The 22,110-nt window shown below is 62.8% G+C and overlaps 1 protein-coding gene across 2 annotated transcripts in view; it reads left to right on the top strand.

Annotated features, from left to right (window-relative positions):
* Nucleotides 1–551: 551 nt before the first annotated feature.
* The window catches only part of KCNQ1 (potassium voltage-gated channel subfamily Q member 1), a 323,781-nt gene continuing 302,222 nt past the window's right edge, over nucleotides 552–22,110 (top strand). The window contains exon 1 of one of the 2 annotated variants that reach the window (XM_041722996.1): nucleotides 552–1,129. In XM_041722996.1, the coding sequence (XP_041578930.1) occupies nucleotides 1,026–1,129 (104 nt within the window). In that variant the 5' untranslated portion in view covers nucleotides 552–1,025. The other variant, XM_041722995.1, reaches the window with a different exon arrangement.

Consider the following 22,110-nt stretch of genomic DNA (forward strand, 5'->3'; position numbering starts at 1 on the left):
GTGGATGTGCAGACGGGGCTCGTTCCTGGTGCATTCATTCAGAAAGTATTGAGTGAATGCCAGGGGTGGGCCCCGCCTGTCCCCTGGGGCCCTGTGGACGCAGACTCTTGCTGGCTGCCTGCCGGTTTGTGGGTTTGTAGCCGCACTGCTGTGCTTCCCAGAAAGGTTCCCTGGCCTCAGGGGCCCTGGAGTCTCCCCAGTTCCCTGGAGCAGGCTGGGACCCCCTGCATTCCTTTTTCTGCAAATACCAACAGGTGGCTGTGTGTGGGCACCATCCCAGGTGTGGGGAGTGAAGGACCAGAATTTCACTCTATCCAATGGAAGCTGGTTTTCTCATGGTTGAGGGGTACATGAAATAAATCAGCCTGGGGTGCTCAGTGAAGACCTGGGAAGTGTCTGGTAAGTGACCTGTCCCTCGAATGATGGCTGGGCAGTTATCCCTCTGCCCCGGTCGGTCAATGTCCGGAGAGAGGCTGTTTATTCAGCACCCCCAACTCCTGCACCCCAGCATGCAGGGAACCAAATGCCAGCCCAGAAAATGACCAGAGGCAGTGTGCAAGACCTCGCAAACCTGATCCCATCCCACCTCTATACTCCCTGCCCCTGGCATCCAGGGAAATCCCTGGGGTGCAGTGTCAAGCCCAGGGCAGAGCTCGAGGAGGACAAGACATCCATTCTGCATGTCCCCAGGACCTCAAAAACACCTTGCCATGACCTGCCCAGCAATCAAACCCTGCCTACACCCCCGACCGGCCACCTCCAGTAGGAGCCCACGGGCAGGGCTCCTATGGCTGTCCCTGACCTACAATGGCCCAGGTTTGCCTCCCGGGGTGGATGGCCCCTAGTGGGCACTGACCAAACCGCATTTTTCTCCACCCACAGTGGGCGGGCACAGGGAAGAGGGTGGTCAAAGTGTTGGAGGAGCTAACAGGCCGCCCTCCTGGTGTCAAGAGGGTCAGTCTGTGGGTGCCCTAGGGTGCTGCCTTCTCCCCATTATCCCCAGCCTCTCTCCGGTGAAGTGGGTTATGGTGCCCTACCCTGCTCTCCTGCCGGGGCAGGGTGGTTTGCAGCAGCTGCACCTGTGCCCTGGCCTTCCTCCTTGGCTCAGCTGGGGGCTCCTGAGTAGCAGGTGGGCGTGGGGGGGCGCGGCGGGGCGCGCACGTGGGCGCACACGGGGCAGAGCAGAGGCGCGGAAGGCGCGGGGCGGGGCGAGCAAGCAGAGGCGAAAGGGCGGGAGCAGCAGGTGGGCGCAGGCCCGCGGGCTAGGGCGCCCGGAGCGCCGGTTGGTCCGGGCGGGGCGTCTGGCCAGGGGCGGGGCGCGCCATCCCCGGGGACCGGCCCGCGGCCACCACCCCCTCCGGCCCCGCCCCCACGCCCCGGCTGGCAGCGCCGGCCGCCCGCACTGCGCCCCCGGCGCCTGCCCTCGCCACAGCTCCCGGTGCCGCCGCCGCCGGCCCCCGCGGGCCCAGCCTGGCCATGGCCGCGGCCTCCTCCCCGCCCAGGCCCGACAAGAAGCGCTGGGGCTGCGGCCGCCTGCCGGGCTCCCGGCGGGGCAGCGCGGGCCTGGCCAAGAAGTGTCCCTTCTCGCTGGAGCTGGCGGAGGGCGGCCCGGCGGGCGGAGCGCTCTACGCACCCATCGCGCCGCCCGGCGCCCCGGGGTCCGCGCCCCCCCCGTCCCCCGCCGCGCCCCCGAGCGCCGCCGACCTTGCTGCGCGGCCGCCCGTGAGCCTGGACCCGCGCGTCTCCATCTACAGCGCGCGCCGCCCGCTCCTCGCGCGCACCCACATCCAGGGCCGCGTCTACAACTTCCTCGAGCGTCCCACCGGCTGGAAGTGCTTCGTCTACCACTTCGCAGTGTGAGTCTGGCCCCGGCGCGGGCGGGACACCGGGGGCTTCCCGCGGGCTGGGGTGGGGGGTGCGGCGCGGGACGGACCCTGTCTCGTGCCACCTGCTGCCGCGGGGACCGTGCCAGCTGCCACTCAGAGAGGCCCGGAGGGAAGAAGAGGTTAATGGGGCCAACAGCCACTCTGAGGAGCCTGTCCCTTGAAGTTCAGGGCGGGTGTGGGTCTGACCCTGGAGGGGGGGTGTCCGACCCTGGGGTGGCTGGCGGGGGGAGCTCCCCGCTGGCTCTGCCCAGGCATGTGGCGGGGCGGGGCAGGGCAGGGGGAGGCTGCCCCAACCCAGAAGTTGGCTGCACGCCTCCTTGGAAGGACGGTCCAGGTGTTAATCCTTCTGGGAAAGGACGTGCACCAGGGGGAGCTTGCCCTTGGGTGCAGCAGACAGAACTCCTCAGGGTCATGGGGCATCTGGGACTCAGGAGCCCCCAGGAGGGGAGGGTCCCAGCTCAAGGCAGGCCATGTGTGGGGAGTGTCCTGTGCCAGGGGGGTCAGTGTGCCTGTGGGGAAGGCCCCACCCCCTTCAGGGACCTGAGCTTCTGATGCAGAGGACCCTGGAGGCACTCTGGGGAGGGGTGGGGCTGGATCCACATTTCAAATCCTCCTTTGGAGGCAGCTGTGGGCCAGAAGATAGCAGGACGCTTGGGAGCACCTGACCTGCTCTCACCCAGGTGGCTCTGATGCCCGCTGGGGCATGCCTGCGGGGGGCAGGGCGCTCCATTCCTCAGGGGTGGGGGTACAAGGAAGTTACCTCCTCAGGGCCACCTTCCCCGCTGCCTGCCCCAGAGCCTTCCCCTGCCGTTCCTCAGCTCCACTTCCTGGCTGCCCAGCCCGAATCCTCTTGGTACGCTGCCAGCCCTTGGCCCGTGAGCCCTGGCGTGGCCGTCCCCACACTGATGGTGGGGCTGGGGGGCTCCTTCTGCTTTCTTTCCCTTTGGTAGTGACAGGTGCTCGTCCTTGCTGGCTGGAGGCTGGGAGAGACCTGGTTGGGGGGCGCAGTCAGAACCCTTTCTTCTCCTGCTGGCACTGCCACCGGGTCCCCAGGGATGCATCGGGAGCCAGGCCCTGGCTGGCTGGGAGCATTGTCTTGGGAAGGTGAAGCAGGAGGGGTGGGGCAGACTCAGCCTCACACTTTGGCTCCTCTGAGCAGAGGTGGTAGCAGGGTCACTGGTAGCAGGGCACAGGGACAGGTCTTTAGGACTGTGTCCCCAGAGGCAGAGAGGGCCCTAGTCTTCACCTCTAACCACCCTGGCCCCCAGGTTCCATAGTTCAGAGGGTGCATGAGCATGACATGGCTGATCTGGGGTGGGGGGGGGGGCTCTGCCCACAGCTGCAGCAGAGGCTTGTCTCAGGGCTTAGGGAGATGTGGGTGCACTGACCCCAAGGGGTCCCCTGCGTCAGACCCTGGCTGTGTCGCTGCCCTGCCAGGGTCAGGCTTGTGGGTGCCCCTGTGCACACGGGCTGCTTGCCTCCTAGCCCTGGCCTGAGACGCCCAGGGTGGGATGGACTCTATGGCTAGGCCCTGGAGGAGACCCTGCCTGCCGCCTCTCCGTCCTGGAGCCCTGCACGCCAGCTCCAGGGGGAAGGCAGGGAGGCAAGCCCAGAGGGCCTCCAGGTGGTGTTGCAGTGCCCCCACCCTTGGGTGGCTGCCAGGGCTGGGGGCCTCCAGAAGCCTCACAGGCTTCAATCCTGGGGGTACAGGCCCGTGGGTGCGTGTCACCCAGGCTCCCTGGCGGTGGCGGTGCCGTGTGGAGGAAGAGGACTCGCCGCGCCCCAGAGGAAGTCTCTGCTTACACTTGTGTTTTCTTCCTGATTCTGATTGTTTAGCTCTCGGAAGTTTGCTCAGCAGAGTCGCCTTCGCCTGGCCTTCACAGGAGCGGGCGGGCAGGGGTGGCTTCTGAGGATAGTGGCTGAGCGTCTTCCCCGCGGGGGCGAGCCAGGAAGGGATGCTCCTGGAGTGGCTGTGTGCCCTTGGCTCAGTCATTTCCTGCTCTGGGCCCTGCCGTGTGAGAGGTGTGCCGTGGCCCTGGGCGGTAGACACCCACTGCGGCTCTCCCGATGCGGGCTGGGGCTGAGGGGCGACCCTGGACAGGAGGGCTTATGGCTTAGCTGGGGCCTGGGAAGGTGCCTCCTGCCCCCTAATGTTTCCAGGAGGATAGTAGGCCCTGGACGCTCTCTCGATTGGCCAGACTTTGAGGGGACCTGGCCTTCTAGCTGAGATTGTGACAGTGACCTGTGGCTGAGTGGTCGGGGCCAGTCTGCAGCCCCATGAGAGGGGTGGACAGCAGCCACCGTGGCCCTGGCGTGGTTCTCAGAGGCGTCCGAGGTAGGGTGAGAGAAAGCCCCGTCCTTGCAGAGCCACACCGTGGAAGGGGCAGGACTGTTGCTGAGGACGGCCAGGCTTGCTTCCCTGGCCTTGAAGCGCCTGGCCAGGTGGGTGGACGTGGGAGCCACCGTCCTCGTGGGCCCTGCAAGGCTGGGCACACTCTCCCAGGCGCAGCTGGGGAAGCGGGCCAGGATATCCTGTCCCTCTCCTCTTTGGGGAACCCCTACTCCGGCCGGCCGCCAGGAGAGCAGCCTTTCCTGTGTGCGCCTGGCCTGCCCCGGCTGCTGGGGTCAGGGAGCAGGACTCTGCCTCCCGCTTGCTCGGGCTTCCTGCCCCCGCCCAGCCCCCCCAGACTTCCCAGATCCTTGGTGTCCTCACCTTCATCGTGGTGCGGCTTCCCATCTAGCTGAGGGCCTGGGGGTCCTGGTCTCCTTGCTAGTGGGCCTCAGTGGAGCCAGGCAGGTAGGGGAGATGCCCAGACACAGGAGGGAGCAGGGTTGTCATAGCAACCTCTGGCCCCTGGGCTGGGCCCCCTCCTCCCTCGTAGACCCTCAGGGGTCCCTGTCCTTCCCCTGACTGGTGAGAGGAGCCATGAGGAATCCAGCCTCCCCTCTTCCTTCCTCTTCACCCACCTTCTCTCCAGGCTCCCCTCCACGCCTCATCCCACCTCAACCTCTTGGGAACAGCAGGATGACACGGGCAGACTCTTGTCTTGTCCCAGCTGCTCCTCATCCTGCCTCCTGCCACCCCTCCCACCACTGTGGCTGCTTGGCCTGGGCACCCAGCTCTCCCAGCTCCCATGAGCCCCTGCGGGGCAGGTGCAGAGCTCCCCCAATGGGCAGCATCCGTACCTGAGCCCTGAGCTGAGAGGTTTGAGGGAGGGCCTCAGGAGAGTGGGGAGGGCCCTGGCTCCTAGACTTAGCTGGGTGCTCCCATCGCCACCCTCTGCCACCGTGCCCTTCCTGGGTTCCCAAGGTGCCTCTGGCAGCACCTCCCAACGAGCAGGTGTTAATCATTGACGCACTGGAAGTCAGCCTAGTGGTTTCTTGGGCTGTGTGGTGGGCAGGGTTGGGGGGAGATGATGTCTGGTCTCTCCCCTCTGTCCCCTTTGGGCCCCCTCCACCTGTCCCTCAGCCCCAATTTCTGGTGAAGTCTTTTGATGCTTCTCTCCCTGTCGCCTTCCCGGGCATGGCCTGGCTTAGCTGTGTGTGTGTGTGGGGCGGGGGGGGGGTGCGCGTCGGAGGCATCCCTTATGTCAGGGTCATCAGCCTGGGAGTGGAAAAGCCTTGGGGCCACAGGGACAGTGGGAAGACAGGGGACAGTCCAGGGTGGAAGACTTTGGAGCTCTGAGCACACAGCGGGGCCTGGGGCCAGGAGACCACATGGTGCGGGATGTGGGGTGGCCAGGCAGTGCTGAGAGCTTGGACGGGGGACGAGGTTTCGTGTCTGAGCACTGTCCGTGGCTGGGCAGCCTCACCACATTGCCTGGCTCTCTGAATGTGCATCCCCTCCTCTGTGGCAGGCTTGGCAGGCTGCTCGTGCTTTCCTGTAGGGTTGCTCAGATAGGACGGAACATTCGCCTATGCCTGGACCTGAATCAGGTCCCGGGGGTTCAGTGCCTGTGGGCTTTGCCTGTGCCTGTGGAGTGCCAAGGTGCTGGAGAGATAGAGGGACTCCTTTGCGCTTGCAGCCCCCACCCTGGGACCTTACCATGCTGCAGGGTGTCATGGGGCTGGGCGAGGGGTGGGGGGCCATCCCAGAGAAGACAGACATGTGGTGTCTTGGGCTGCTCAGTGCCCACAGGGTGACCTGCCTGTGACGAGGAGGGATGGGGGGACTGAGGTGTCAGGGCCTGGCCATTGGGGATGGCAAGATGGGCTGTTGTGTGTGGTGCAAATGGTGGAGTGTACACTCACGATCACACAGGTGCCCTTTGCTTGGGTTAAGACAGTTGTGTCAAACCCCTGATGCCTGGGACCTACCACTGTGGCTGCAACTAGAGGCAGGACCTCCAAAGAGGTGATAAAGGGAACATGAGGTCACTGGGGTCCTCATGAGAAGAGTGGGTCAGGACACAGACACATGAAGAGAGGAGACCCTGTGAGGACCCAGGGAGAGCATGGCCATCCACACACACACACACACACACACACACACACACACACACAGGCCTCAGGAGGACCCCACCTGCCTGCACCTCGGGCTTCGGCCTCCAGGATGTGGGGACAGTGAGCATCTGTGAGGCTTTGTGAGGGCCATCCCAGGGCACTCCTGCCCCTCCCTGCCTAGTGAGGCTGCACTGGGGCCCAGGAGCCGGCATGTCATGGGTGCAAATGCAGCAGCCCTTGCCATGTGCTGTCCTGGGAACGGTGAGCAGCTGCAGGGCTGGAAACAGGTCCTGTGGAGCTAAGCAGCCAGGGCCTGGGGCACCGCATCCTCCAGGATTCCGGGTTCCACCTGTGGACCTGGCATCCCTGCTTCTCAAGGAATCAGGAACTCAGAAGCCTCCAACTGCAAGAGCCAGTTCCCATCGTCCCTCCTCTGGTGCTGGACACCCTTGCTGGCATGAATGGGGATTCCCTGGCCCTCGTGCTCTGGGGATGCTGCTAGAAGGCAGGTGTGGGCCAGCAATCTGGGACCCAAGTGTCCTTGTTCACCAGCTCCCAGGGGAGGGGTGTCTGCTGCTCCAGGAGCATGTCTGGAATAGAGAGGCGCAGACGCACAGGTCCTGGGCTTGAGTGGCTGCTCTTGCTGGGGGCCCTGGCTGGAAAATGGGCACAGGTAAGCTCTGTGGCCCTTCTCAGACTCACTTTCAAAACTAGCTTTTGGCCAGTGTGATATCTTTTGTGATTCAAGACCCTGTTGTCTGGTGAGATTTTTGTGGCCGGGATTCACATCTGGCCCCTGTGAAGTGGGAGATGGTATCCAAGGACAGCGGTCTGCAAGGAGCATGTAGCAGGCCAGGAGGATCGCGGGGTGGGCGCATCATGTGGGCCCTGGGGAGATGCCACATGGAAGCTTCTGGAAGCCCTGTACTCCTGGCCCCTGTGGCTGGAGGAGAGGATGCCGCGAGAACTGCACCATCAAGACCTTTTGAACTCACACCCCATGGATTTGGTTACCATGTGGCAGGCCAGGCAGGTCTGGCTCCACTCTCCGAGAGAAAGGTCCTTGGAGTGAGGGTCAGAGCATGGAGGAGGTGGCCCTGGTCCCGAGGGCATAGGGGGCGACCGTCCACACCTCTTCCTGGGGGGCAGTGATGGCCACCAATTTCTGTCCCGAGGACTCCTGGGTGCTGTGAGCAACCCCAATGTCATGGAGGGCAGGGTGGTCTCTATTGACAGCAGGTGTGGGGTCTGGATGACCCCCAGTGACACTACTTAACTCAAGCCCCATGCAAGTGGAGAGGGATGAGTGGTGCTGTGTGCAAACCTTGGGGACTCAGAGAGGGGAGGTGATGTGCCCAAGGCCACATAGTGGGGTGTGTGCCCAAGGCTGTTGGACTCAGAAGCCTGCAGTTCCTTTCCCCAGCTGGGGCTGGAATCTAGGTGGGCCTGCTGAGGCCCCCTTGGGTGGCAGGGGGTTGTGATATTGACTCATTTGTCACAGAAGGAGAGGGGAGGTACCGCTGGGTGGGGGTAGGGGGGAGTGGGAACCCAGGCAAGGCCCAGCCTGGAGGTACCATCTTGGCTGGTAAACTGACCCTCTGCGTGTCCTAGGACTGATCCCCCTGTGAGCTGGGTGTACCCCATCAGCCTCTGGAGGCCTTTCATCTGGCTGCTTCAAAGTCTCTACCTTAAAGTCCTGCTGCCCAGAACCACTGGCTTCTGCTCCAGGAAGCCTTCCTGGATTGCCCCAGGCAGAGCCTTGCCTTGTTCCTCTGCCACCCCTTCCCCAGAGCTCGGGGCCCCTGATGGCTCTGCTGCTCTTGGAGGTCTGAGTGAGCGGGTGGGCAGGGCCACTGGGGGCTGTCTCGGTCCTCCCTTGCCTGGCAGTCAGCCGGGATGGGGGCAGTCACAAGAGGGTCACCTGGCATCCGGCCTCCGAAGCCCAGGCCCCCTGCGGCCTGTGCCGTGGCGGTCAGCCTGCTGCCTGGCAGCTCGGAGCCCACAGACAGGCCGGGCCTGATGATCTCCGTCTGTGGGTATTTATATCCTGCGGCATTCCTGAGCTTGGGAGAAGGGAGTACTCGGAAAGCACAGCAGGAGAGTCCTGCAGGCGCTGGGGCGTTTGAGAGGGTGTGGGGTACGCTTCGGAGCACTGTCCTCAGGCTGTGGCCATGGCAGTGCTGTCCAATGGTTGTCCAGGGGCGAGGGCCTGGGGCCTGGGAGTCTGCCACCCACCTGCGGAGCGGTGCTTCCAGAGGATCTGGGCACCGGGCACATGTCCCGAGGAGGGCCTGCACCCCCTGCAGAAGCCTGGTGTCCAGTGAAGGATCCATGTGTGAGCCCAGGGGACAGTGACGTTGCCCATGGAGGGTCCTGGGCAGCCAGGGAGGGTGGTGGACAGAACTCTCTGAACAGGTCCCTTGACCTGCTGCACGTCCACCAGCCCCGGATCAGGGGGCCCATCCCTGCCCACCTGGGGCTCTGGACCTGGTCCCTACTCCCCTTTTCTGCTCAGCTACTTGTCTGTGGGGAAACAGGTCTAGCCACTTGGCTCTTCCAGCCCCTAAAAGCTGCTCTACTTCTGCCTGGAAGTTTGTGTGATGCTAACGTCTTCGAGCAAGGCGGGGTCTTATTCCCGGAGTCACATCCAGTGTGTGTACTTCAGGCACCCCCACTCCCACCCACCCTTGCCTGCAATCTGCAGAGGCTCCCTCTGCCGCCTCCATAAAGCGCTGACAGCCACCCCCTGCCATCAGGTGCCATGTCCCTGAGAAGCAGGGGCTGTGTGCTTCCCCTCTGAGTGCCCCAGGGTGGGGGGCCCCCTCCACTCCCTTCCCATACCATCCTCTGACCCTGAAAGGATGCTCAGAACAGTGGCTCCTCTGCCTCATCTGTTGGCTTTGCTGCTGAGGCCTACACAGAGAAGGTCCACAGAGAGAAAACAGGAGTGAAGGCCCAGCCAGCTGGATGGAGACCCCTGCCACCGTGCCCCCAGCTGCCTTCAGCCCTGGAGTACCTCTCTGAATGGAGGCTGCCCAGCCCACCTGGTCCCACCAGGGGCTGCCACTTTCAGCTGCAGGCTGGTTATCACCTGCCCACCTGGACAGGCAACCAGGAGCAGCCCTGGACCAGGGGACAGGTCATCACCTCCCAGGAGTGCCCCCACATGGCAGACGGGGTAGCCGGGGGCCCCTGGGGGAGCCCAGGAGAGCTTCAGGCGGTGCCCAGGGAACCACGTGCTTTGAACGTTTAATCTTGATGGGTCGTGTGGTTTGGCTTTCTGTTCCATGACGTCTCCAGCTGGTCGCTTATAAAAGTCACATCTGCATTCTTGGCTGGGGCAGCTCAAAATATTATAAAATGTAAAGCTCGGGTAATTAAAAACAGTGCGGAGCTGACATATGCCCAGGCAGATAAGCAGCGAACAGGATAAAAAAAACCCGCATACAGACTCAACTTTAGGTGAAAACATAGCCAAAACACAGTCCACCTCTCTGGTGGGAGAGGGAGAGTTGGTGTTTCAGTCCGCGGGCGAGCAGAGGCCCCGAGGGAGAGGCCCACGCAGGCCTCAGGTGGAACCCGAGCACACTGAAGACAGCGGGGGCTCCTCTGGGACTCCAGAGCCAGGCGCGTGAAGGTAAAGTTTGTGCGAGAAACGACCCTCGTGTGGTCCCAGTGCTGTAAGAACAGCAAAAGACAAATTCTGGGAGAGGGATTGCCTCTAATAGCAGAGGATTCACCTCTAATAACGAAGGAGCTTCTGAGTACACAAAAGCCCATGGACCCCACGGCAGGTGCACAAGAGATGTGAGCACAGCTCCCGGGTCCTGAAGTGGGAAGGTGCTCAAGGTCAGAATGGAGCAGATGTGACATGCCAGGTGCCATCGGATGGGCAGGACCCCACCGGCGTGCACAACTCCCCCAAACCTTCTGGTGTTTCTGAGGCTCGGGGAGACCGCACTCCTCCTGCAGGCCTGTCTGCGTGCATTTACCCCCTGCCCCGGCAACCCTATGTCCTGCGGCCTCTCTTGAAAATATTGGCCAAAACAGAACAAAACCACCCTCCCCCCCCAAAAAAAAAACAAACAGGAAAATAAATACAGGTGCACCAAGCTGTCTGTTAAAGCTCTCCTTCTGACAGTGAGAAAGGGAAGATCCAGGTGCCCGTAGTGAGGACCGGCTGCATCTGTCCACTGTGCGCGGAGTCTTGAGCAGATGTGAGGGAGGAGTGTGATCCCTGTATGCTTCTATGGAGCGATTACCAGAATCTATTTTCAGTGAAAAAACCCCAGGGAGTGAAAGTCACAGACAAGTCAAGGAGGAGGCGCAAACACACAGGTGCTTGCTTTATGTGAGGAAAGTTAAGGGGTGGGAGGCCCTTAAAGGAGGAAAGACACGGAGTGTGGGAGCCCAGGGCTCCTACAACAGTGACCTCTAGAGAGACGGAGGGACACAATGGAACCCATGTGGATCTGAGTGTTCTTTGTCCGATGACAGCACGGACTTTGAAACCACGTGGTTTCAGGATTTTCAGCTGTGATGGCACCGGTTTCATTTATTCCAAAGCCTGTGCACGGGATCTGTGGGTTAAGGCAAATGAGCAATTAGGTTGGAGTCCTTGATGGCCAAGATTTTTGGCCTGAGAGGAAAAAGCCAACCTAAGTTAGAGGAGGTTAAGCAAAACCCATCCCGCCTGCATTAGGAAGAGAAGGTATCAGGAGATGTTCCTCATGACTTTATATTTAAAGTTTATTCTTCTGTTGGCTGGAAAGGGCTGGAGAAAAGGAGCAACCCCATAGTGTGAGCACCCCAGCTCACAGACTGCGGCCCCTCTGCCATCTTCCGAGAGGTCCCATCCTTCCCAGACATGTGGCTACATCCAGGTCTGGGGCGGGAGAGGTGCAGGTGGATCCCATTGCACTAGGAGGCGGGATGGTCGCCAAAGACCTCTAGGGGCCATATCACCAGGCTTCGGCGACAACGTGAAAGTGTGCCCCTGGTTAAGATGTGACAACCCAGAGCGATGGTCACAGCGGACTGACATGCATCGTGAGGACTCTGACTCCCTGAGCTCATCCCTCCTGTCGAGGGGCAAACCCAGCAGTCCCCTTTGGAAGCAATGTATTATTTTGTGCCCCCAGTGAGTAACGGGCGTGTCCCGGCTTCCCCACGTGTGACTCAGGGAAACCAAATAGTAGGTGAGGTCGTGTCTCTTCGGGACCCCACCTGCTCCCTGAGCAGGTGACCCCAGGGTCCTGGTGAGGGTCTGGGTCCAGCACGGAGTGTGACAGCAGCTGGCGGCCTCTCCAAAGCAAGCCCAGACGCTTTCCTACCAGAATAGACAGACGAGTAGACGTGATGAAACCTCGAGATGCGAACAGAAGCCTGGTGGAAACAGTGGGGCCAGCGGGGCATGCAAAATGACAGCACGGGGCGTGCCCCCTGCCAAATCCCACCTGGGGGACCCTCCATCAGACAAAGGCCTGATTTCATCCACAAATCAAAGACCAAGAAATAAGCAGAACGTGAGGAATTCGGGCATTTGGATCAAAAGATTCTGTGAGAATCCTACAGACTGACCATGTCGTGCGACCCCAGCGCCAGGCCCTGACTAAACCTTGTCTCCTTCAGCAGGACGTGTGCCTTTTCCAGCCAAGCGTCGCTGGCCTGGCTGCTGGCCCGTCATCACATCCTCCTGGTGAGCCGGCCCAGTTGGGAGGGCTGGGGGCTGTTGGGGCCCTTTTGCGAGAGGCTCTCTCCTTTTCCTGGGGCGGGGGATCCAGAGCAGGAGGTCCAAGTCCGCATCCAGCCCCCAGACTCCCTGCGGCCCCTTGGCCGTAAGCCGGGGGCACCAGGTGTCCTTGTGGACAGTGGTGGGTACTCTGTGGCCCCCATAGCTGCACCATGGTGTCTGTTGGCGTGAGGTCAGGGGCTCCGCACAGAGACTGGGGTTGTGTGGCCTGCGTGGACACGAGGACAAAGGATGCGTGTAACACAGCAAGGAGTCAGAGTGCCCCCCCACCAGAGATGTGGGCTGGGGAAAGGGTGGGGGGATACCTGGGGGGCCAAGGTGAGGTGCCAGGGTGGAGTTTGGATCTGGGCAGGTGAGCTGGAGGGGTTGGTGGGGTGCCTCGGAGGGCTGTGAACGCAGACCCAGTTGGCTGGGCTCATCTGAGGGCCACAGGAGGTCATGGCCATGTATGTGTCTCTAAAGGCCACCTGCCCTGAACTGTGGCTGTTGAACTGTCCACCCTGGGCCTCACCCCTCATCTCCAGACCTGTGTCCTGCCAGGAACACGTCTCAAAATGTTGAAAGGTCCCAGGTGGCACACGGGGCCCTCCCTCCTTCACCGGGTCCCTGGGACCCCAGGTCCCCTCCCTGGGTCTGTGATGGCTGGCAGGCACACACCCGATCCCATCGTACAGGCCACGGCGTTTCCACAGTGCTCGGGACTTTCCTTCTCAACAGGTCGTAGACTTCTTCCACGTGCAGTTAGTCTGTAGTTCATGTTCAAGGTGATGCCAGAGTTGTCCCAGGTCTGTGGGTGCGTGTCTGGTGCTCACAGCCCTGCAGCGTGGGGCATGGTGGTCCCTGGGGGAGCAGTGTCCCTCATGGCTGCGGTGCCTGACTGGCCCCCTCTGTGGGGGTGTCTGACCCGCCGGGCTCCTGGCTGACCTGTCAGCTCTCCCGAGCATGTGAGGATCGTGGCTGCCGCAGAGTAAGGGAGGGCGGTGCGCCCCTGTGGCCGCGCAGGCCCCCGAGAGGTGGGAGGAAAGATGATGGGAGATGGATAGATGGACAGTGGGATAATGGACGGAGGGACAGGTAGCAGGCAGGTGGGTAATGGAAGCAGGGACAGACAGCGGACGAATGGATGTTTGGACAGACAGATGTACAAACAGGCAGACAGGCGACTGGTTCCAGCACCCGCAGGCGCCCACTGTGGTTGGGGTGGGTGGATGCTCCGTCAGCAGGGCTGGGTCAACTTAGCCAAAGCCCGGGGCTCAGAAGGTGGCAGGATGTTCTCAGTCCTGGGAGGGGACCAGCGCTGCGCTGCCCCTTCGTGACTCCGGAGCCAGTGGCCATCTTTGTGGATGTTGCTGTGGGGGCCATGGGAGGCCGGCTGGAGGCCTGGTTTCTAGATAGATGGGGGTGTGGGTGGGTTGCTATCCTGTCCCTGGGGCCGCCTGGCACTGGGCATGTGTGTGGGTGGCCGGTGGGGCCCGGGTTAGGCTGTGGTCCCTGGTGCTGAGCAGGTGGGGGCTGTTGAGCATCTGGACTGGCAAAATAACTTACTCTGGACTTGCTGCTTCCTCTGACCGCCCTCATCCTGAGCCTTGCACCTGCCACGGGGTTCCCCACAGAGGCCTCAGTTTCTAGAATGTACTGTCTCTTGACACCTCATGCAGTACCTGCTCTGGTCGGGGTGGCCTCCCACCAGGTCCCCAAGAGCCCACTGTTACCAGTGATGAGCCAGCACCGTCCTGCAGTGCTCTCTGCTCCTGCCGTGTGCCCTGGGCACACAGGGAGGACAAAGGGGACACATCCTGCTATGGTTGAGCTTGTGACCCAGGTTGGTGGGAGCTCCATGGGTGACCCCGCCCGAGAACCACACAGCTCAGGGTGGCCAGATGGCAAGGGGGTGGGTGGGGCCAGTGGGTGGGTGGCCGCTGCTGGTGAGGGGCTGGAGATGAGAGGCTGGAGGCGCCTGGTGGTGGAGGGGACACGGAGACCCGGCCAGGAGTCAGGTTCTTCCCAGTATGCCCAGTGGTCACACGGGGTTTTAGGAGTGAGGCTTCTGACCTGATCTGAGCCTCTCCAGCCCCTGGTTGGAGGGCAGGGTGGGAGAGCCCAGGGCGGGGGTCTTCGGGAGGTGTGGGGAGTCGGGTGGCCTTGAGGAGGCCCTGGCTTGTACATGATCCAAGGTGGGGGGGGCCCTGACATCCTGCCCCTGGCTCATGCCTGACCTGCTGTGTGCTCTTGGGTGACCAGATGACCTCCCTGTGTCCCTGGAGAGGCCTGTCCCTACCTCGCTGGGCAGCGGGTGAAATGGGAGGCCTTTCAGAGCCCCTCAGGTCCCCGGGGGCTGAGGCTGCTTTGCGTGCCCCGTGCCTCCCCCTGGATCAGGGCCTGCTCAAGGTCCCAGCGTGGAGCTCCGCGGAGACGCAGCACCTCCCGGGCAGCCCTGGAATGTTCTGGCTGCCCTTGGCATGAAGGGGGATGGGCAGCTGGGGGCTCCGCGGGCGGGTTGGCCTTGTCCCCAGGGTAGGCCCCGCCTCTCTGTTCTTATCAGGCCTCTGCCAGGCACCCAGAGCATCCACAGGCCTTTCCAGTCTCTGCTGGGGCAGGGGTGAGGTGGGGGCGGCAGTCTCTGTCCCCACGCCCCCGCCCCCCATGCTGGGACGGCACAGACACTCAGGGAGCTCCGAACCCACGTTGGGGAGACTCAAGTCTCAGAGCAGTGGCCTCCCTGCCTCCTGAGACCCCAGAACACTGCCTGGGAGGGGGTCAGTGGGTCCCTGGCTGCCACCCACTGAGTGCAGGACCCTTCCCCAGAGGGGCCGCCTCCCAGGAGTTGCTCAGCAAACCCATCACAGGGGACATGGGAGCCAGCACCCGAAGGGCTTCTGTCCCAGGAGCTCCTTGTCAGGCACTGGGTTTGGGTTACTCACTGTGGCCCCAGGACGACGGGCCCCATCTCTGCAGCAAGGCAGCGCCATCGAGGTGGTGGCACTGACAGGCCAAGTCTGGGCCCAGCTGGGTCAGGACCCTTGGGACGAGTGGAACATGGACTGGGCTTGACCCACACAGGGAAGCGGGGCTCTCTGGCCACAGATGGCCAAAACGGTCAGCCTGATTCTAAGCGGATCAGGACGGTTTTCTCACAGCCACCCTGGGTGTGGATTCTGCGTTGACATTTTTTCAACTTTTACTGAAATGAATTTTCTACTTTAAAAATACTGGCTGTTTAAAAAGATAAGTAGGTCATTAAAATAAGCAGCAAGAGGACCCCCAAGGGGGTTTCTGTGGCCCCCGAGTGTCTTCTGGCCATCCTGGGGCAGGCTGAACAAGATACAGGCCAGAAGGGTACCTGGCAGGCGCTGAGCACTGTCTGCAGGTCCCAGACTGGCCTGGGTCCTCCTGTCTTGGAGGGCCCTGGGGGGTGGGGCTTGTATGGGGCGGGCAGGGCTACCATGTGGGGGACCCTGATCTCTCTCATGGGGTCAGGAGCACATGGCATGTGGTGGGAGCCCCACTTGGCCCCGGTCTGCGGTGACCTGCAGGGCTTCCTGCTGGATGGAAGGACAGTGGGGCTGCCCCCTCATAGGGGGATCAGGGTGGGGGCGGACACCTGTAATGGGGGCTAGGCCCAGAGATGAAGAGAGCCAGCTCCATGGGGGGAGGGAAGGAGGACCCAGATGCAGGCTCACAGCGGATGTATGGCCCTTCCCTGTGGGACAGACCCAGGAGCCTGGTCACCTGTCCAGGAGGAAAGCCCCAGGCTCAGGGCAAGATGCGTGATGGTGGGTGGCTGCCCTGTGTCCAGCCATGTGGCCGGACACCACTGACTCGTCTGTGGCCCGGCCTGTCAGAGGTCAGAGTTGGAGGGCCCTTTCCCCCAGGGCCGAGGCATCCTAGCACTGGTTACCTCCGTAGGGTCAAGGCCATGGGGGTCCACAGGCACGTGCTCGGTGTTGCACAGCTGGTAGGGGACAGGGCTGGCACTGGCCCTGTCACGGGACTCTGTTGGGTACTCCCCAAGCTGCTCTGGGCAGCACCCTAGCCCATGCCAGACCCTCACTCTGGTCCTGCTCCCCCCCGCCTTGGGCACGGGACAGGCCGTCCCATGGGGCACAGAGCTAGGGGCCTGCTGGGTGTCAGGCTAGACTCCCTCCCCAGGCCCAGGGAGAGCCTCTCCCCCTGCTGACCTGCATGTTCCCAGGGTGGCTGGGTCTGAGCCAGGGACACTCCTGGCAAGTCCTTGGCCTGCTATTGGGGAGACTGTCCCCGCCTGCCCAGGGGCGGGGCGGGGTAGGGCAGGGCAGGGCTATAGGAGGTGGTGGGCTCAGTGATCTGTCTCCCCCTGCTGTGCTCCTCCAGGCACCTTCCCGGCTGCCAGCATCTGGACTGGAGAAAAGCTTTTGAAGGGAGTCACTGTAGGGGCAGAGACCGGTGTGCACCCTGATGCCACTGTGTGGGTCGGGCCAGCTTGCCATCAGGTCCAAAGCCTGGGCCGTCCCTGGGAAGGACAGCACAGCCCAGCTGCTCAACAACCGTGCCTCCTGGGAGCTGGCAAGGTCATCGTCAGCCTGGCAGGGGCTGAGCCTTTCCGGGCCGTTCTGGATTTGGATGGTTCCTGGTGGCACCTGCCTGGCTTATAACCTGACCGTCCCCGGGGGAGCTGGTGACGGCCTCAGCTTGCCTCCCCATAGTGGGGGTGGAGAGAGGGAGGGTGCTGCTCCCTCCTGCCCCAGGCTGGGACCAGCCATCTCGAGGTGCCCCAGGTGATCGACTACTCCTGAGGCGTCTGCACAGGACGTGTCACTTGCAAGGCTGGACAGTGACATGCGCCCCCCACCCCAGCTCCCCGCAAAGGAGACGCAGGCCTGTGGCGGCCCTGTTGCTCTATGCTGTGGCCTGACAAGGGGACTCCTGCTGCCTGGACAGGATGCTTGTGGTGGGGAGGCCCCCTGGTGCCCCCAGGCCTGGGCTCTCCACACAGAGGGGTTCCCTGGCGCGGGTCCCACTTGCAGGAAGAGGGCTCAGGGCAAGAGGCATGAAGGAAGCAGAGTGTGTGTGGGGGGGTCCTCCCTCCTGGTCCTGGGGCTGCCCTCTGCAGATGCTTGAGGGTCTGGCTGGTGTTGCTGATGTGCTCTGCTCTGCAGAGTGGGAGTTGGGATGGCAGCAGGCATGTGCCTGGCCTCAGGGTGTGGGGGGGAGGGGAGGAGCCTGTGGGTCTGCCTTGCCTGGTGGCCCTGGGAGTCAGAAAGCCCTTTGGGGAACTTACTGTCAGATGCCCCCCAAGGCTGGGCTGCGGGAACGCTGGTCTGCATTGCCCAGGGGCTCCTGCCAGGTGGGCTCCGGGAGAGACTTCCTGCCGTAGGGGTGGGGGGAGGGTAGGCAGCGATCTGGCCTCTACCCATCTTATCTGGGGACAGGATCATGGGGCAGGGCTCCTCCAGCTTCCAGCTCTGCCCCTGGGGGTGGGGTGGGACGGACCTGCTCTGTGGGGGTCATGCGGTGCACTGCTGGTGCCCGCAGCGACCTCGGTCTGGTGCCCGCCACACACCGCTAACCTCTGCTGCCTCCACGTTGTGGCAATAAGACCACCTCCAAGCTTGGCCCCGCTGTCCCCTGGGAGGCCGAGTGTGGGGTCCAGAATCTGGACTTAAGGAGTGAGTGTTGAGGGGTTGGAAAGGTGAGCACATGGGGGCCTCCAGGGAGAAGCTCTGGCCCAGGGTGTGTCTGCTGGGCACAGCAGGTGCCGTCGGGAGGAGGGCTGTGGTCCAGTGGCCTGCTGCCCTGGTGCCCCAAGGCCCCACGGGGCTAGTGCTTTCTGCGGGTGCTGCAAATCCAGGAGAGGCCATTGGCGCTCCTGGGAGGAGAGGGATGAAGGAGATGTGGCTGCTCAGGACTCTCTGCCCAAGGACCGCTGACCGCAGGCTGTGTGGTGCCCGCATGGTGTGTAGCTGGGGCTTCAGGACTTTCAGGTCAGATCCCCAGGGTTTGCAGAGATGATGCCCGTGGTCACAGGCCTGTTCTGTGGGAGCCTGTCGCAGCCCAGAGGTCACCCCAGCCTTGCCCGCCCTCTGGCTGCCCCCATCCATGCCTTGAGCCAGCCCTGCCCACCTGGGCCCTGGCCGCCATCGCTGCTGATGTTCCAAGTCTTTGAATTTGTGTGATGTGGGGCCCAGCTCAGCTGAGGCCTGGCTTGGCCGGCCTGCCTGCCATTCATCCTGGGGGACTGGCCTGTGGCCAGCAGGCAGGGAGGGCCCTTGTGGACCCATCCCGATACCCTATCCCTCCTGCCCTGGCCCTTTGCACTTGGGCCAGCCTGTACACCTCCGCCTACCTGTGCCCTCTGCCAGCAGTCTGCCAGGCTGAGGCCACCTCCCAGGGGTGGAGGTGGGATCCTGCAAAGCCCAAAGGGTCCAAGGGTCCCTGCCCACCTGCTCCGGGCAGGTCACAGGTAGTGGGGGCACTCTGTCCTGCACTATTCACTGCCGGCGTGCCCAGGCATCTGCATGTACCTCCCCTTCCAGGGCCAGGGCCAGGCCCCAGTCACGGTACCGAGCGAGGCCCAGTGTGTGGCCAGGCGCCTCCCCAGGCTCTGGGGGGCTGGTATATATGCAGGGTGCTCAGGGTTGCAGGCGCCTGAGGCAGCTCCCAAGGAGGCTGGACTTGCGTGGGGCACTTCACATGGTGGCAGGAGGTGACCTGAGCTGAGGAGCTGAGTTGTGGCTGAGAGCCAGGCAGCGTTGGTCAGCAGGCCCGTGGGATGGGTTTCCTGGGGGGCAGTGGGTTCATCCTCCTGTGGCTCCTGAGGATGGGGCTGAGCTGAGGATGCCCTCAAGGGATCCCAGTGTCCAGCAGCAGGTGGGAACCCCCAGGAGGTCGGGGCTGGCTCTTGTGTCAGCTCTGTCCCCTCTCAGCCCTCGGCCTGGATCAGCGGGGTCAGGATGAGGGTGGGGGTGGAGGCCCGACTGGGCTGTCACAGAGGATGTGGCATGCCTAGGACGGTCAGCTGAGGGGCCACGGGAAGGCAGACACAGCCTCAGGAAGTGGCCCTTGGACTCAGTGCTCTGGAGCCGTTGAGAGTCCATCAGGCTGTGGGGGAGGGGAGGCCCGCCTCTGAACCACACGGGGGCTGAGTGAGTGGTGATAAATGGCCACTTCCCCTTGGCCTCTTCACCTTTCTCGTGCCGTGGACTCTTCTCCAAGTGACCTCCTGCAGAGCAGCTCGACTGCAGTGTAACAGCTGAACCGCCAGCCTCACATGATCAACACGTGTATTCGGGTCAGAGGGCAGGTGTGGACACCGTGAGGCTGTCAGTGGGTGAACACATCCACCCCCCTAAAGCTCTCCTGCCTGTTAGAGCCCCTCCTTTCTGTTCCTAGCCCAGGCACCCCCCCCCCCCCCCCGCCCACCGCATCCGCTCCTGGCTCTGTGGGTTGGTTTACTTTGGTAGAACTTTCTAGAAACAGAAGCACACAGTGGATACTTGTTTGGTCCAGCTTCTTCCACCCGGCACCGTGTCCTTGGGTTTATGTGGGTTGTTGCGTGTGCGTTCCCTTGTGGGGCTCTACCGAGTGGGTGTACCCTGTTTACCAGCTGGAGGACGTCTGAGTTGGGCCCAGTTTGGGGACCGGGGTGTGGGCATGGGGCCGGGCTGGCCCTGTGGGCGGGCGGGGAGGAACCTGCCTTGCTGCCCCTGTGTGTTCCCCCGGCCAGGTGCGAGCCCCCCAGCTCCCGCATGTCCTCCAAGCGCTCAGCTTGCTGGTTCTCCAGCCTGCTGGGTGTGCAGGTGCATACCCCCCACAGTGACCTCGGCACTGGGGGCCGGGATTCTGGAGCCTCTGATACTAATGAGCCTTGTGTCCCACCCATCCACCTGCCAGAGACCAAAGGCGGGTTGGTGGAGGGTCAGCAGGGCCCCCATGTCCTTCCACACACTGTGAGTCCCCAGGACTTAGAGGGCCCAGAGGCCCTGATGGGCCTGACCTGGTGTTTGACCTCAGCAACATCGTGACCTTGTGTGTGTGCACCTGTGTGCATGGGTGTGCATCCTCGCTTACACAGAGAAGGGGACAGGACAGCCCCAGGGTCAGTCTGTGCCCCCCAGAGTAAGGCACCTGCATACGGAGAGGGAAGGGCAGGGGCTGGGGGCTGGAGCCCGGGGTGCTGGCCTCTGTCTCTGATGGGGTGGGTGGAGCAGCTGGGAGAGGAGGGTTCATGCTGAGGGTTGGAGCCCCTGTGATGTGAGTGTGTCTGGGGGGAGGGGGGGCAGCGGATGGTGGTGTTGGTAGCCAACTCACGCTCCTGCCTGCCATGTGCACTTGGCTGCGCCTCTCCCCAGGCCCCTTCCTGGTCTGGGGGTGCACAGGAGACAGAGCCCGTTCTGCCACACCCCCGCTTGTTTGAGGAGCTTGTGTGATAGTGCTTTGAGCAGAGCTGTTCCATGCTGTCCTCAAGGGTGTTGGGAGGACACCCTGACCTTCCTGGGGCTGCCATGGGGCCGCAAGACTCTCAGCTCTGGGCCAAGATTTGACCCTGGGCTTCCCTGACACCACAGGGGCCCCCAGCACCCCAGTGTACCCAGATGGCCATGAAGAAAGGACTCTTGTTGAGAGGTGGGTGTGGGTAAGGGTGAGGCTGAGCCGAGCGGTGTCTGTCATTTGGGTGCAGAGTTTCCTGCCCCTGTGCCCTGTCTTGGGCTCCATCGGGGAGCACCCTCCAGACATAGTGGGGTCCCACTCCTGCAGCCCTCTATCCCTCACTTTACCCTAGGAGACTCCCACCTACAACTTGACTCATTGTGCTACCCCTAGAGTGTTCCCTTGTGGCTGAGGAGGCTGGTGTGGGACCATGTGCCAGGGACAGCCCCAGGCAATCCTGTTGTTTCCCACCGGGACTTGGACAGTAGCAAACGACCTAACTGGGAAGAAAATCGGGAGCCTGGGGGTGGATGCCAGGGACTCAGAGGGTTGGGGGCCTCCAGAGGTCCCGCACTGGGGGCCAGGCTGCAGAGGGCTCTGTGTCATGGCCCCAAGAGGGCAGGACTGATTCCCATGGGGCCTGGAATCGCGTCCCTCATGGCGGCACAGTGCCCGGTGTGGGCAGATGGTGGGTCACCTTGCATGGTTGGACTGAGCCGGCACGTGGGTGTTGCTCTGGGCCCATCTACAGCCTCCGGGCACGTGAGGTGCTGACACCAGGGAGGCTCATCTCCAAGCAGGGAGAGCCAAGGGACCAGCGTACCAAGGTGACCCTGGCCCAACAGCTGCCAGCTCAGAGCCCCTCAGGCAGGTGCAGGGTGATTGGGAGGGGCTTGGCCTTGCCCCCAGGAAGCCTGGGGAAGCCTCACCATGGTGGCTGCCACTGAACGTCCTCTTTCACAAACCTGCCAGTGAAGCCTGGGGGCAGGAGCCGCGGGTGGTGGGCAGTGGCTGGGCCTGTGCTCTTTGCTTGGGTGTGGTAGGCATCTGCACCTGCTCACTGGGAGCCCCCCCCATCACCTGGTCTGTGGGGAGCGCTCCACTCTATAGCTGAGCAGACCAGGCTGCAGCGGCCAGCTGACAGGTCCTAGGGAGGCTGGCAGGCAGTGAGCACTGAGGTTCGCTGTATGCCCACAGGAGGCTGGGCAGCCGGGCTCATGTCTCTGAACCACTCATGATGCGCTGCACCCGTGTCAGCTCTGGCACTGCCTGACAGAGGGTGCTTGCATCAGGGCACTCGGTGTTAGGGGTAAGTGGCGCAGGGCGGCCAGGGCGAGCCCCCAGGACCGAGGGATCAGGAGCACAGGCTGCTCTACCTGCTGCTGCCCCTGCCCTGCCAGCCTGGCACCCCCTGCAGGCGGCTTTGTGCAGTTGGCAGGCTTCAGGTTAGAGATGAGGAATGGGGCGTAATGGGGGGGGCGGTCTTCATGGCCCCGGGTGGATTGTCCTCCGTCCAGACATGGGGGTCACCTAACTGTGAGTTGACCCCAGACACATGCTGGCACTTATGTGGACTCACTCCCCGAAGCCCCCCAACAGCGACATCAGCCTTCTTACAGGGGG

The sequence above is a fragment of the Vulpes lagopus genome, chromosome 11 (assembly GCF_018345385.1).
Source record: "Vulpes lagopus strain Blue_001 chromosome 11, ASM1834538v1, whole genome shotgun sequence".
Classification (NCBI taxonomy): domain Eukaryota; kingdom Metazoa; phylum Chordata; class Mammalia; order Carnivora; family Canidae; genus Vulpes; species Vulpes lagopus.